General features: G+C 46.2%; 1 protein-coding gene across 1 annotated transcript in view; it reads left to right on the top strand.

The window, feature by feature from the left end:
• IPO13 (importin 13) overlaps positions 1-17,352 on the top strand; it is a 651,059-nt gene that overhangs the window by 618,537 nt on the left and 15,170 nt on the right. The window contains exon 19 of the mRNA XM_078661811.1: positions 9,149-9,330. Coding sequence (XP_078517937.1) covers positions 9,149-9,330 — 182 coding nt within the window. The remainder of the gene's footprint in view (positions 1-9,148; positions 9,331-17,352) is intronic.

Raw genomic sequence — 17,352 nt, forward strand, 5'->3', positions numbered from 1 at the left:
AGAGATATCTGGGACAACTGGGTACTGAGGAATAATACATTTGTTAAGTTCTCGTAAATCAATCACTAATCGATATACTGGGGGTGCATTTGGATCAGTACGTTTCATGACTGGAATGATCGGAGAGTTACATACATTGGAGTCAGTTTCTACAACTACTCCTTGAGCCATGAGCTCGTCAATAATTTTGGATAAGGCTGTTACAGCCTCGGGTGGCAATCTATACTGCCTGATTCGTGGTAACACTACACCTGGTTTGAGAGTCACACGATGGGGTGTGATTTGCATATAACCTACATCAGTTGGACCTTGCGCCCATAAATGCTGCGGAACTTTAGACAGTCTGGAATCAAAATCTCGTAATACATAGTGACCCTTAAAGTCACGTAGGAACAATCGTATTCCCTCTGGGGAACAACATATAACTGCACCTAACTCTTTCAGTGTTTTAATGCCTAATAGGTTTTCTGGACATGACTTAGTAAGTAACAGATCAGTAGTACGGGACAATGGACCTACTTCTAGAGTGACTGGCTTTGAAATCTCATTAACGATAGGCTTTCCTGAAAATCCAAGGGAAACATTTCTTGAGCCTGAGAGCGGAGCCCCTGGAACTTCGGCATGACTAATTGTGGTCCTACTTGCCCCTGTATCAATCAAAAACTTTCTGTCTTTCCCTAATACTTGACTGTGAACATAGGGACCTTCTTGATCTACAGGTATCTCGATGAGAGGCAAGCCTACCTCCCTCTCTAGGCTGTTTCATGAATATGGCTGGTACTCTGGATACTCAGACTGTGCATACTGGTACATCTGCGATGTAACATGCTGTGTTGCAGCAATAGGCTGCGGTATTGTAACTGTCTGTGGTGCATTCTGTGACTGAGGAGTCTGTGAAACTTGTTCTTGTCTAGGCGGACGTGGTCTTTCTTTAGTCTTACCAGTAGCTATGTTATGTTTCAGAACCGTACACTCGTTTATGAAATGACCTGGTTGTTTACAATAATTGCAGTTCCCTTTAACGGGTGCTGCAGGATGACTGACTTGATTCGGACCCCTCTTCTGACTGTCTTGAGGAACAGATTGTGCAACTAGTACTTTCATTTTCGTGTCTTTCATACGTTTTCTCTCGTGTTCTTGCTCTTCCCTGATTCTATTCTGGTGGTACTGGAGCATCTGGAGCATCTGGGACGGAGTATTTGCTTGCCAGGTACTTTCGACTTTCAAAACTCGGTTTTTAATTGGTGGACTTGAATTCTCGACTAATTTGGTAACGAAAAGGTGAGGGTATGACTCACTACTTGTCTTGAGACCACTGTTGATACTAAAGCACTTTTCAAACCTAGAATAAAAATCACTAATATCTTCATCTTGTTTCTGTTTACAGGCTGAGATTGCATCCCAGTCTTCCTTTTTCGTTGTTAATAATCTGGGTAAAACTTGAATCAATAATTCAGGTAATTCCTTACATTTCTCTCCTAGACCAGTACCTGGTACACGTATCTTATCTTCTGCTTCTAGGACTGCCCAATCTATCTTTTTCTCTCCCACCTCCCATTCTTTTTCCTTTAGCTTTTCATACACCCCTGCGGGCAACAGAACCTTTAACATTTTAATGATATCTGGGTAAGTGTATTCTCCCATACGGAGCATGTCTTTTAATTCTCTATGGAACCCTGCTGGATCTTTGTCATGACAGGGAATTAATTTCTTCATTTCGAGGAGTTCCATCTTTGTGATCGGAGTGTATACAAACACTCGTTGCATTTCGCCACCCGCTGTCTTAACTGGATGCACTTCTCGTAACGGGTTCTGTCTTTCCATGTAAAATGGTTTACTTTCTGGGGGTGAGACATGAACAAAATGAGGGTTCAGAATGTTCTATATTTGTGGCGCTGTTCTAAAATGACACTAATTAAATCGGTACCTAGACCTCTCCATTTATACTGGAGTAATTCATTCAGGATATCGTGTAACGGGCCTGGATCAGAGTGCTGACCCTCATACAGTGTAATGAGGTGCTGGATCATATACATACCCACCAGTCGCTGCTCGGCTGGGGGCAATTTCAGAAACATTTGTGCCACTATTTCGTCTGGAAAAGTGGTAGAATCAGTAATCCATCGGACTGCTGACCGAACTATTTCCTGTTCATGCATGGTACTTAACTCACTGTAACCGATTCGTGATTTCAGAATGTGATCGGTAGCTTGAAATACTTGTTCTAGGGAACCTTGTTCTGGTGCTGGATGATGGAAAATTGGCTTGTGTTCTAGACGTAAATGGCGATCTGGAAATCTAGATTTTCCTACATACGCTATTCTGGCGGTATTCTCATCGTCTTCCTCTTCAGGATCAGAGGTACTTTCTTTCTCGCTTACTTGTGCGGCTTTACGCTGTTCGTGTATCTTTATTATCTCTCTACGGATTTTCTTGTACATACTTTCCATGGCACCAATGGTATTGTGCTTTCCTTCGGCTATATTATCACTCCACTTTGTTAGAGTTTTCATTTCTTCCGGGTCTTTAGACGGGTAATCCTGTTCTCTTATTAGACAGTTAATTAAGAACTTTAATATCATGCGCTGAATCTCGGCTTTCCTTTGAGACATGGCATCACTAATACTTTGTGGGTCATCCCCTGTACGGATGAAACGATATATCCTGTCTAGATCTTCTTTCATATTCGGCAGGGTGACTAGATACTTGGTCACTCTCCTTACGCGTACGGAATATAAAACCATATTAAACTCGCCTGGAACTGGGTCATAGACACATTCGCCAAGGGTTTGCCTGATCTCTGCAACAGACTTATTACTTTTAGGAGTACGCTGTGATGCTTGCGCATGTAATTCGAGTGCTGATAAACGCTTGTATGGCGGCGGGGTTTGAGGAGGACCTCCTCCTGCGGCCCCTAAACTAGAATCATCAACTGATGCTTTTCGTCCTGGCAGGGTCGGTAATTGTAACGTGGGCTGGACTTGTATGGCGGGCTGACCCGGGGGGGCTGTTAAGGGCACCCCGGTGTCTGGAGGAGCAGGAATTACCTGATTTACAGGGACTGGCGGAGCGCGAACAGGATTTGCATATTCTGGGACTGTGTCGTCCAGATAGGACGAAATAAAGATATCAGCTGCGGTCGGTGTGTGACGTAGCTTGGTCGGAACTAGTGGTGGCGGAAAGTTACTGGATGCCTCCGGGGTCGCTTTTGGCAAGCCCTCGGCAAGAAGAGGATACATACCCTTAATGAGGGCATTCCTCCGTCTGTCTGATTGTTCAGCTTTGACTCGTTCACCTAACTCGATCAATTCTCTTTCTTGGGCTCGTTCTTGGGATTCTCTACTTAGTTCTGACTTTCTGATTTCTTTTTCGGTTCTTTTATGAGCTTCTTTGCGCCATAACTCGATGGCATCTTTCTGTGATTGTCTGGCTTTCTTCTTCCATAATGCTTCTTCTACTCTCATGATGCACTCGGCATCCCATGTACCCGATACGGGCCATCTATACTTTTCTTCTAACTGTTTGGTATACTCTACCCATAAATCTAGATACAATATGGCGCTTATGCCATGCTTCTGATACATAAAGTGACCTGGACTGTCCCTGGGCGGGACGGGAACTGCTGCTTCCAGCAGACCCTTTCTAGTTTTTAACTGACGTAATTTTGAGAAGAGCGGCATGACTGGACTATAATCTGGACATAATACAATACACAATGAGAACACGAAATCACGTCGCACTCATACCACAACATTAAAATACATGAAGAACATTATGAATAACAGTTCGAACAGAATACCACCTGAAAATACTTGAAATCTCTCGAGAACAGAACTGACTAGAACAGAAACTAGATGCACTGCTGAAACAGCACGAAACTTACCGGTCTCTTTAAAGAGACACGTCAGGACCCGCATCCACCGAAGTGGACACTTCGTTTGTGGGACTGTGTACCACCAACCCACAGACCAGAGTCAATTAAATTGACCCTGTCTAGATACCACCCCAGTAACGGTACTCACCGGGCAGCAAGAACGGAAGGCCTCGGACTGGACTGGACTGCTACGACGACGAACTTCGGACTTCGGACTTCAGTTACGGGTGGACCTCCGGATACCTCGGACCTTGGACTCTTGGCTTGGGCTCTGGTCGGGACTCGCCGCGTTCCTCCACCGTCTCGTCTGGATGCTGGACCGCCTCCTCCGTCTCCTCCGTGGGCCTGAGGGATACTTGAGCAGAAATATCTGCCACTGCGCAGAAGAGTTCCGTCACGACTGCAGAGGGTCAGGGGGTCGGCGTGGCTTCACCGACGCGTGGGGAAAGGGCAAGTCCCTGTTCGGGCGCCATTATGTGGTATATAAATAAATAATACCGGATCTATTTTTGAATGAATGAATGAATAACAGATAGCTCAATAAAATAAGAGTCAAGATTCGAGGTAGTGGGAGTTCTGCAGGTTTAATACAGCATAAGGACAGGAACAGAACAACCTGCATAGGAATAGGATGACAGGGCCCAGCAGCTGCTGGGGCTGGGTCTGGGATGAGCGCGCTGACTTTTAATAACAATACATGAGCATATATACATAACGCAAACACATAGCATTACATTGCAATGGGCGTAGCAGTGGGTGGAGCAGTAGGTGTGACGCGTAGCAGTCGCGAAAGATAAGAGTAAAAAGAAGGTGTAACTCAGACATGTGATGCAAACGTAACAGAATATGTCATGAATGGGCGGAAACATTGGAGGGGGCTACCTGAGGAGCCGGGACCTCTAACCTAATGGTGCGCGCAAACTGGCTATGACGTGTTACTAGGAGAAGCTGGGGGCTATGAACTCTGTGCTAGGAGCAGAGACTGAAGTCTGGAGGGTCGGAGCGACATGTACCTAAACAGTATCTAGTATCTGATGTTTAGAGAACATGTTGATATAAACTAGAAGTCAGGAGAGGAAAGGCTAACTTGATTCTAAGACTGGACCATGCATTATTCTACATGTAGTGCGTGATGAAGAATATTAAATGACCATTAAATGCAGTATTTCTCTAACGTGGAGACGTGAAGGCTAGACAATGACGGAAACTATTGATGCGATTCAGTAGCTTAGGAATGCAGAGAAGGAGGACTAAACTGATAACTGGAATCATAACATAGTCTTGGCAGACTCAGAGGCAGAGCCAAGCTGCACCGGGCACTGCGAGGCAGGAAGTAAGTGAAAGGTCGAGGATACAGGTGGGGGCTGGATCGCTCCTCAGCGAGGGTTCAGGAGACAGGAGCTGAATCTGATGTCCGGGCCCTGTTGAGGCCTGGAAACGGGGACTTTATAATGAAATAACGTGCACACTGAGAAACGTGGCAACATTACTTTACATAGGCCTGATATTCGTAGTATTCACGAGGACTGGAAACTGGCATACTAGAGGAGGACACAACTGTAATTGCGTCTTGAATCGGACATGGGGAATAACATATGCATATTGGTCATGCACACATAACATATGATGGATGACACGTAGAGACACAGAACATGGCAAAATTTACTTTTCCACAGGAGGAGCCACCTATCTCGTGATACTTCGAAGACTCTTCCAGGACAACAATGTGCAATCATCCGGACCCAACACTAGGCGGCGATCTATGCTATAGATATGAATGTCAGCAGCCCTACATGCCAAGAACAGATGCATACTGGTAAGTAGCATATTCGCTCGATTGACCACATCATCCCGGTGGACTGGTCAGACCACCACATCATTCTCTTCCATATCAACCAGCCGGCCCTATCCCTCCCACCCACTCAAGCTTCCCCTAAATGGGTCAGGAACAAATCCAGAGTCCCCCGAGACAAACTAGAAGAAGGACTCCGCTCACTCCTCCCGAACACGACGGAGTCCCTCTCAACCTCAGAACTCACCTCGTTCTATCATGCCAACCTGGAGCTCACCCTGGATCAAATGGCACCTCTGAAACTAAAAAAACCCAGAATCACTCCCTCAAGATCGTGGTTCTCTACTGACATTAACGAGGAAAGAAGACACCTCAGATCCCTGGAAAGAACATGGAGGAACAACCCCACCTCCCTCCATCGGGATCAACTTAAGACAGCACGCAAAAACTATTACATTCATATCAAGAGCAAAAAGTCATCCTTCTTCTGTTCTGCGTTAGACAATGCCAAAAATCGCCCCAAAGAACTCTTCAACATCATTAAGAACCAAACCTCCATTCCAGCGGCAGTTAACCCAGCGGCGTCCAAAACACTTTGCGACAACTTTGCAAGTTTTTTCAATGAAAAAATCGCTAAAATTGACCGTTCATTCAGCCCGAAGCCCGCCTCCCGCTCAGAAACCTGGAGTCCTGCAACTAACCTCAACCCCACAGTAACCCCGTCCATCCGCTGGTCATCCTTCCGGCCAGACCAGGATGAATTGATATCCAATCTTATCGCCTCCGCTAAACCCTCTTCGCACTCCCTCGATCAACTGCCCTCGAGACTCACCAAAGAGATGAAGCTCACTCTAGCTCCAATATGGGGTAAAATCATCAACAGCTCCATGAGCGAGGGCTCCATTCCGGACTGCCTGAAAACAGGACAAGTCACGCCACTTCTAAAAAAAAAAAACGGGCCTTGACCACATGGACATGAACAACTTCAGACCGTTCTCGAACCTTCCGCTCCTATCCAAAATTCTGGAAAGATGTGTGCTCTCACAATTAACCCAACATCTAGAAAACACCAATCTACTTGACCCACACCAGTCAGGATTCAGAAAGGGATGCAGCACTGAAACCGCAATCCTAAATGTCCTAGATGATCTGCACTTGTCACTCGACTCCAACCAATGTAGCCTCACCATCCTCCTTAACCTATCGGCAGCTTTCGACACAGTGGATCATGCCCTGCTACTCAAGGTCCTTCAGGAGTGAGCGGGCATCGAAAAGACGGTCTTAAAATGGTTCTCTTTTCTCAACAACCGCACTCAAAGAATAAAGATCAACAGCTTCGAATCAGACCCCCTCCCCATTAGCAGAGGAGTTCCTCAAGGGTCAGTACTCTCCCCACAACTCTTCAACATTTACATGGAACCCCTCACCTCACTTCTAAGAAACTCCAACATCCCCTTCCATCTACACGCAGACGATACTCAACTCTATTTGGAAACCACTTCGATCAAGGACATTCACAGACTAAACGACACACTCATGGAGGTCCAACACTGGCTCTCAGCTAACCACCTCAAACTTAATGAAGAGAAAACAGAAGTACTCCTCATTTCAAATAGAGATGAAAACCCCCAAATAGTGGAATGGCTCAAAGCCGTAAATGCCCTCAATGTCTCTCTTGCACCAACGGACTCTGCAAAATCCCTAGGGTTCACGCTCGACCCCAAACTAGACATGAAGAAACACATCTCAAAAACCGCCAGAAGTGCGTTCCTGAACTTGAAACTTCTCTACAAAATCAAGCCTTTCCTCCCCCCCCTAAAGACCTGAAACCGGCCACCCGGGCATTAGTGCTCTCCAGAATTGAGTATGGCATCGCAGTGCTGACTGGAACAGCCAAATCGCATTTGGGACCTCTCACCTCCACCCTCAACGCAGCAGCAAGAATGGTCACAGGAACAAAAAAATATGAGCACATCTCCCCGGCACTCAAGGAACTGAAGTGGCTCCCGATAGACCAACGAGCCAACTTCCTCACGGCTTGCCTCACACATAAAGCTCTGCATACAGGCAAACCAGAATACCTGGCCTCAAAACTCAAAAGGGCCGGTCAATCCAGGAACCTCAGAAGCTCCAACACACTCCTACTCATCCCTCTGAAATCTCAGAAACACAACCGCGAATAAATCCTTTGCGGGCAATGCCCCAAGGATCTGGAACTCCATCCCCCCCCCCACATCAGAATGACCGCCTCCTTCCCGCAATTCAAGACGCTACTCAAAGCCCTCTTCCTAGAGCGCTCCGGTTCGTAGTGAGAACGCCACACCGGACTACGAAAGGCCGCCTTCTCTTTGAACCCAGAGCCGGATGATTCGCTCCTGATCTCCGGCCCGTAAGCCGCTCAAGATGTTGATGTACTGTCTTTATGTCCGCCTGTGCTCCTTGTTCTTTTATTGCATATGTGTCTTTGATGTGAAGTGCTCTGATACCCTCGGGTCCAGCCAGCGCTATACAAAACTTCAATAAATAAAATAAATATGGTTCAAGTCTGTAATGCTATAGTTATAGGTCTCACGTCTGTAGTTATGTGCTTCAAGTCTCTAGTGCTATAGTGATATGCCTCAAGTCTGTAGTGATATAGTGATATGCCTCAAGTAAGTAGTGATATGCTTCAAGTCTGTAGTGATATAGTGATATGCCTCAAGTAAGTAGTGATAATCTTCAAGTCTGGAGTGATATGCCTCAAGTGTGGAGTGATATGCCACGAGTCTGTAGTGATATGCCACGAGTCTGTAGTGATATGCCTTGAGACTGTAGTGGTATGCCTCGAGTCTGTAGTGATATAGTGATATGCCTCAAGACTGTAGAGATATGCCTCAAGTCTGTAGTGATATGCCTCAAGTCTGTAGTGATATGCCTCAAGTCTGTAGTGATATGCCTCAAGTCTATAGTGATATGCCTCAAGTCTGTAGTGATATGCCTCAAGTCTGTAGTGATATGCCTCAAGTCTGTAGTGATATAGTGAAATGCCTCAAGACTGTAGTGATATGCCTCAAGACTGTAGTGATATGCCTCAAGACTGTAGTGATATGCATGCCTCTTAGCAGTAATGACAGAGCAGTGATAGGAATCTGCTTCCTATCTCTTTCTGTAGCTCACTGTCTTGCTCCCAGCTAGATTTCAGCTTTATTACTACTCTTACTTATATCTAAGGAAGTCATAATAGACAATTTATTGGGGAATTAAACCTTTCTATTGAGTATGCCTTATTGAAAGATTGACTAATTGACATTGTGATTTATTCTCTTCCCTTCTGTCTTTTTTCAAATTGCCTAATGGCTGGTTGTGTCCGAAGTGTACAGCGATACTTTTGATTCATCCTGTGAGATGTTACTGTGATCTCGTTCTCTGACCATAGCAGGCCCACTCGTTTTGTTTGACTCCCATAGCTCCCACTAATGAGCCCCTTTCCACATTCTCTATAGGGGATCGGTGGCCAGGCAGCTCGCAGCCTCATGGATAACTTTGCAGACATCCTCTTCTCTTTAAACAAGCACTGCTTCAGCCATCTGAGCATCTGGATCAAGGAGGCCATGTTGCAGGAAGGCTTCCCCTCAAGCCGTGTGACTCCTGAACAGAAGGCAAACTTCAGCCAGCAGATCTTAAGGTACGTGCCCATGTAGTAACTTTATTCAACTTGTCTTTGTTCTTTGGGTTTCTCAGCTTTGCAACTCATTGCTCCATTAATTGCATTTCTCTCTCCATTGCTTTGCTTTTTCTTTCCTTCTCTTCTGTGGCTTTCTTTATCACCTCAAAAAATGTATTCTGACTCTAGCACAAATACTGGATTTCAATCACTTCTGTTCCACAACTGTAACATCACATGGAAGCACAGACCCAAAAGAGGCAGTGGAATGAGGGTGGCCCTCTGGCTTCCAGTTGCCATTTCTTTTTGTCCCTGCTTATGCTACTTACTGAGAGTTGTCACTGTGGCCCTGGCTCTCTATACACATATTTAGAGCAGAGAGTGCAGCAATCGAGCAGGGAAGAGTATCCGAGGGTGGTGGGTAGGGTCGCCGGATGCCAGATTTTGCATTTCCTAAACCTATTTGGACAGGGTGGATAAGTGTTTCAATGAGCGGCTAGGGACAGCAGCTGTGCCAAGTATTTTCTTTTGCATTCACAAGTGATTGGAGGAATGTCTGAAGGTGGGTAAGGGTGAAAGGGTCCAGTGGAGAAGACAATGTTGTGTTTGGCTCTAGTTTCACAGCAGGGAGGTTTTCAGATCAGGGTCCCTATACATCATACAAAACTCGAGCTCCGCTCTTGTGGTCTACTTGATGACATGTGGAACCCATTGATGGAAAACAACCCTAGTTTTGATTGTTACCCAACTATAATTCTATATGTTGTTGATATTTAACTATTCACAATTGTATATTTCTCCAACCTATCTGTTTTATTTCCCTTTGTGTTGGGCATACTACCTCTTGCGCTCTGTCACCTGTTCCTTCACCATCGCTCCTATTTTTTTCCCTTGTCTATGTTCATGCTTTCAAGCACTTTGTGTACCACCCCAGGAGACCCTTTCCATGAACCCATCTGTGGCTGAGCTGTTTCTAGTCTGATGTTCCCATGAACTATCTCTGTGTTACTGAACTGTGCATGCAAGCTCTGTTCATGCCTCAGTCTGTGTCTACTATTGCCAAGCATTTAATGCAAACCGTCTTGTGGGCGAGGACAGGGTCATTTTCTACTGCTCAACTTGAAAAAGCTCCTATAGTCTAAACATTACTCATGTATATTAATCAGTCTGGTCCATCTTTTGCAGTGTGTGCCTTGGTCTAGATGCCATATTAATTCCTTCTGCGCTGGTCTGAATGCCTGTTTGCTACCTATACCTTTCTGGACATGTGCAGGGCATGCTGCTGTGAATGGGGGTCTGGTGTCATTACCCCTGATTATATTGGTAGATAAAGCTGGTGTGGATAAATGAATAGTTTCTGATGGATACTTCTAACCGTTGATTCCTCACCTTTTGACTATCTCCAGTTGCTAGACTGTGTGCTTGTAGGTGACGTCATGTTGTTGTGTATCTACTACTCTCCATCCTTAGATCACTCAGTATGCTGATATCAGTTCCTTTCTTTCCACGCCTTCCTATGTGGATCCAAAGTGAGCTGCTCCTTTTTAGGTCTTGCCTAGCGTTGCAGCGCATGCGCTGCTCGCTCTGCTGCGAGATCTCTTGTCGTCGGGTTGCTTTCGGAAGTGGAGTCGAAGCTCCGCCCATGCTTTTCATTTGCACGCGTCACACTTTGCTAAACGCGCGCTTTTGATTTGGAGTGAGGCTTGTTTGTTCCCGCCTTGTCTTTTTTAGGCCCCGCCCACCCAGACTGGATATTTTGCTCGCGCACGGAACATCTTCCGCCTTGCTGCACGTTCGCAGACACTAAACCCTGGACGGTGGCAAGACATGAAATCTTTAAACCATTAAGCACAATACTTGAAGGGGGTAATAAGAATGGAGCATTTGTCTGAAAATGGCCTTTATTTGTACGAAACGTCCCAGGATGTGTCTGAAACTGACAACAGATTTACAGAAACGGACCAAAGTGCACCTGAAACTACCCGGGGTTGGCTCAGTCAGACCGAGGAGCACCATGACATGTCCATGGATCCCTGGCATCTGGCCCTGAACTCGCACCTCCTGAGGCCACTTGTCAGTTATTGGAGACCAGTTGAACTTTTCCGAACGTCTTTTATTTTCAGTTACTTGTTAATTGACAAGTAGTTTGCTTGTTTTCTGGACACCTCACACAGGGAAAAGTAAATTAAAAGACTTTTTTGGGTGTTCGACTACACCCTCTCTGTCTTGGTGGATTTACCAGAGGGGATATTTGTGCCTCTTTTGGAGTGCTTGATGGCTGACTCTGGGATAATGTGGATTTTTTTCCCCTATTATTTTGGAATTGGGGATCTGCTCTCGTTTTTTCGTGGAATGCTGTTCACGGTCTGTTTGAATTTGCAATTCTGGGAGCGCCAATTCCTCAAATTAGGTAACCGCTTGTACCCGGCAGAGGTTAGACACATGATTTAAGGAACACACAGCCCCAAGTGTTTCTCACAACCCATTGCAGGTAGACATTAATCCCCAAGCAGCTATCTGCCTTTTCAAGGAATTAAAAAAATAAAATCGCCGCTTGCCTCTCATGTGGTGAATGGCTGTATTAAGTGAACATTGCTGTAGTTTTAGCAGGGACAACTCGGGCCCTAGCTGCCAGGCCTTATGTGGGCAGTGTCCTCCGCGGGAACGTATATGGTGCCACGTTGCAAAGAAAACCACATCCAGGCGCTTCTTGTGAATTCCTGGTGGTGTCGGAACAGGTGCACTGGCTTTTTTCTTTTCAATGGCGAGGAAACTCTGTTTATCAAAAATGATTTTGTTCACCAGTTGTAGCTAGCACTAATAGGAACTAGCATTTGCAATGCAATAGGTCGCGCATTTGCGAGAGTTTAAACTATTGGCATTGTAAATGGCAATGCCTTTTATTTATGTTTTAAAAACCAGCACATAAATAAAAGGTATTGTCATTTACAATGCCAACAGCTCAAACTCTCACAAATGCGAGACCTGTTGCATTGCAAATGCTTGTTACTATTCCTTTAAAGTCTTCTTTTTTCTATATTTCTTACCAGTATGCAAGGGAACATGTCCTCTCCTAAAACTACCTACTGAGTATTAACCTTGTAGAGTCTCTTGTAAACAAATGTTTGCAACAGATCCCCACAAGGTATGTCTCAGATCCCCACAAGGTATGTCTCTAGTGTTTGGGGTTGGGCCATCACTGCTGGTCATGCGAGGTGTTCGCCTTGATCCCTCAGAAGTCAGTCTGGGAACTCGAAGCCAAGCGCTATGTTGCTGAGTAGCATATAAAATCGCATAAAGGCTGATCCTACTCAAACTCAAGATCCCGGTCCCGGGGCCAGTCCTGTGACAGGTTCATGTAAAGGTCCAAGTCTTTGGGTAAGTCAAAGAAGAAACACGAATACTCCAAGCAAGCCTCCTCGCATCCTTGCCATTCTCCACCTTAGAAGTTTTGAGGACTTCAAGGTGCCCTCCGGTCTTGCTCCTGGTCTCCAACTGAGGACCTGATTCCGCAGCTAATCCCTATGTACTCCAAATGTCTGGGTCTGTTGGATATGCCACAGTAGGTTGAGGCATTTAAGGAGGCCATTTTCTTATCTTTAGCACCCTACAAGTTCCCCCTGGCACACATTCAGTCCCAGAGGATCCGGGGAGACCGCCAGTCGGGTTACTGCTAGTGGGTCTACCCTTGTTACCTTTTGTGCCTCCTGAGCCCACTTCGGGGTCAGCTCTGACCGTAGAGCCGCCTTCTCGACCAGCACCTTTTTCTGTGCTGATCCTTACTTCGTCAATACTGGCACCAACACCCCAACTTCGATTCCATAGTTCTATCGAACTCCGAGCCGAATCATTCTCAAACTCTGCTGAAGGTGCGCTTGAGATTTATTTATTTATTTATTTGATTTTTATAGCGCGTTATAACCACCGGGGTCTCTAAGCGCTGATTGTCCAGATTACATAGTGGGGTTTGGCATTTTACTTGATCTTAACAGTGCACCTAGAGGCTGCTCCATGCTTGCTTAAACAAAACAGTTTTTAATTTTTTTCTGAAGGCTAACAAATTGCATTCCTTCCTTAGTTCCGGGGCCAGTTTATTCCACAAAGCTGGGAGTGTATTAGAGAAAGCACGTCCCCCCACCGTGGCCAATTTAAAACGGGATTGGGATAAGAAGGTAGCATCCGACGAGCGCAGAGTCCTGCTCGGCGTATATGGAGATAGGCGGGATTTCAAATATTTTGGTGCATTACCATACAGCGCCTTGTGTACAATACACAATCCTTTAAATACAACCCTCTGCCGAATCGGGAGCCAGTGTAGCTCCTGCATCAGAGGGGACGAGTGGGCCGTCCTGGGTTTCTTGTAGATCAGCCTGGCTGCGTCATTGATAACCCCCTGTAACTTATCCAGCAGCCGCTGGGGTAGCCCTATATACAAGGAATTTCCGTAGTCCAGCCTAGCCAGGATTGTGGCTGAAACCACATGTCTCAAGGTGGAAAATGAGAGTAATGCTGAAATTTTCCTCAGTTGTCGCATCAGGCCAATACAGGTACCCACAACCGTAGTGACTTGTTTTGTCATGGAGAGTTTCTCATCCACGTACAAGCCCAAACTTTTAACTGCGGTCGCCGGTTTCGGTGGCACACCCAGCTCCACAGGCCAGAATTTCTCGTTCCAAGGGTTGCCCGTGATGGAAATGGGCAACACTTCCGTCTTGTCCGGGTTAATTTTTAAGGAGTTTTTGGACATCCAATTAACCGTGGCTTTAAGTATGTCCTGCAGCCTGGTAGACGCTCCTGGACCGTCGTCCAGCCGGATGATTATCTGGGTGTCATCGGCGTAGTTGTATACTAGGCAGTACATCCTGTTCAGGAGTGCAATTAATGGCTGTAAGTAAATATTAAAGAGTAGGGGTGACAGGGCAGAGCCCTGTGGGACCCCACAAGTGATAGGCGCGGAGGTGGAAAGCAGGTCCCCCAGCTGTACCCTTTGTGTCCTGCCCTGCAGGAATGATGTAAGCCATGCAAGAGCTGTGCCCCTGATACCAAAAGACCTCAACCGCGACAAAAGTTGATCATGACACACGGTATCAAAGGCCGCGGAGAGATCTAGTAGTACCAGGGCGCTCGGGGTTTTTTTATCAGCCCGACTCCTCAATTCATCCAGGATTGATAGCATGACTAGTTCCGTGCTATGGTTAGCACGGAACCCTGCCTGATTAGCCTCCAGCAGGTTGTTGCTCTCTAGATGTTTTGAGAGCAATGCCAACACATGCTGCTCGATCACCTTAGCCAAAAAAGGCAACTGGGAGATGGGACGGAAATTCTTCAAACACTTTGTGTCCGATCCAGGTTTTTTTTTTTTTTTTTAGTAGAGGAATCAGGCGAGCCTCTTTAAAAACTAGAGGAACCTGTCCTGTATAAAGGGAAGTGTTCAGCAAATGCAAAACTTCTTCCTCGATGCCTGGTAATGCCAACTTGAACACTTCAGGAGGGCATGGATCCACCAGGGAACCGGATTTAACTCGGTCCGTGATCGTGGATAATTCCTGATTTGATATTGAGGAGAGCTCAACTAACGGTATGATGTCCGGCGGGACAGTGTGGTCAGGTGGGCAAGGACATTCGAGGGGTGTAGTTGCAGCAATTTCTCCCAGAATATCGGAAATCTTGTTCACAAAGAAATCCTGGAGCCTCTGGCAGTCCTCCTGGGTGAACTCAGTGCTTTGCTCTTTGTTTATCCTGAGCTCCGCCAGAACCCGAAAGATTTCCTTCTGTGGATTCCTAGCTGCAGCTATTCTTTCCTCGAAGAAAGCAGCCTTCCTAGTTTGGATGGCTAGTTTATAGGTCGCTAAGGATGACATATAATCTTTCTTGGCAGTGGCGTCATACTCTTTCCGCCATGCACGCTCCTTCCTCCTCACCCCACGTTTCATGTCACGTAGGGAGTCATTGTACCAAGGGGCCCCAGCTCCTCTCTCCACCTTCTTTACCCTACGAAGGGGTGCCACCAAATCAATGGCTCTCCCCAATTTATGGTAGAGATGTCCACCAAGGGCATCAATATTGGCGTCCTGCTCCTTTACTGGAGGAGACTGTTCTAAAAAATACACCATTTTCTCCCCATCAAGGTTTCTCCACTTCCGGGCCATTTTCCAACCTTCCCCCGGCTTAGGCAAGTTGCTATTCAAAAGAATTTTGCCCTTTATTAAGTAGTGGTCAGACCAGGCGCATGGCAAGATCTCTATAGCGCCCTGGACTGGCATAGTGGTCCAGACTAAATCAAGCACATGTCCCTTCTCGTGTGTCGGTCCCTTCACCTGTTGAGTGAAATCCAAGGAGAAAATTGCCTCCTCAATCTGTAGTGCTTGCCCCTCTTTAGGGGATTTTTCCCAATGATAATTGAAGTCCCCGACAACAATCATTTTATCAGATCAGTCCCTTCACAGCCAACCTCCATAAGCTCTGACTCTAATAAAACAGTGCTGTTGCCCTTGGTGCACGTCAACTTGTTTGGATTGGCCTCTGGCCAGAGCCAAGCAAGTTTTAGTCGTCTGCCCCACAGAATGATGATGACAAATTTAATATAGACTTTCAAGAAGCAAGTGGGCTGGACGCTTCCACAGAAGAGTCGGCCTCATTCACCATGGTATTTAAACAGGAGGCTGAGCCCTACAGTTGCCTTCCGTTGAGGTGAAGAAACACTGTCTCAAAGAGGTGCTACAGCCCGGACAATCCTCTTCTGACAGTTACTGCTGTTTAATGAGGCCCTGACCATCATCCTCATGGGCACTTGAGCCAAGCCCCACTCTTGTTCTCCCCTTAACAGACAGGTGGCATGTCATCCAGACCAGCTCCGGTGACCCTGCCTTTCGAACACAGTATCCCACTCCTGAGAGCCTGATAGTACACTGTTCCAAGCAGAGTCCGCTCTAATTATTTTCCCCCAACACCTACCACTGAGAGTCAAAACCAGAGGAGGCATTTGAGAAGAGGTTTGTTTTGTTCCGCTAACTTAGTCCTCAGATCGATCAATGCCAGCTACTCGCTAGGTAGATACTCTCATTCTTTCCAGGACATGGTCCCCAAAGTCTTTCCCAGCAGTCCCAGATTACCTCCATTCTGCACAAACTATTCAAGATGGCCAGGATGTGGCCAAGTAGGTCATACTACTTGGAACCAAACTACTGTTTAGGCAGAGCTCTTGGAACTAGCATGGTGCTGAAGCACTATGCACGATGAGATCCACAGGTTTTTGGGGTGATATTCCAGCCTTGCTCATCGATCTGCCATGTGACTAGTATCACCTTTTCAGGTAAGCCAACTCCATCCTTTAGTATTCTGAAGAGTAGAGCTACTACACACTTCCTGATTATCTCCACACCTGCTAGGCAGTATCTCCAGCAATTTCACCCAGTTCGAGGCATTGCACAAAGCAAAAGCAACACACTGCAGAGAATACATTAATGAAATAAGCAAAATAACATACAAATCATTGTGTGACTGAAACCTTATTTGTCTATACTGATTAGCATAATAGGTAATTACTTATCTGGCTGCTGATCTTTGGGGATGTTCTTGCTTTGAGAGAGAGGCATATGATTGGTGGACTTGTTTCTGGCTTGAGAATTCATGGTAGCGTTAGACCTGCAAAGTGCCTATTTCCACATCCCTGTTCTGCTGGCCCACAGGCAGGCGCAGGTCAAGATGGGCCACTAGCATTTTCAATTTGCCATGTTCCCTTTCAGGCTCACCAGTGCCCCTAGGGTGTTCAAGAAGGTGATTGCGGTTGTTGCAGCATATCTTCAGAGGTCATGGGTTTCAGTCTTCTCATACCTTGACGACTGCTAAAGTCAGGCTCACCACAGTCAGTCGTAGACCACCTCCAGATGACGGTAAACTGCCTAACATTACTGGGGTTCACGATCAATGTGCAAAGTCACACCAGACTTCTTCACAGAGGCTTCCTTTCATCAGGACCCACTTTTGGAAACTGTGCAGTTTCCGTTGGGTCTGAGTCTCTGTTGAGTTGACTCTCAGACCTCT

Source organism: Lissotriton helveticus, chromosome 1_1, assembly GCF_964261635.1.
Source record: "Lissotriton helveticus chromosome 1_1, aLisHel1.1, whole genome shotgun sequence".
Classification (NCBI taxonomy): Eukaryota; Metazoa; Chordata; class Amphibia; order Caudata; family Salamandridae; genus Lissotriton; species Lissotriton helveticus.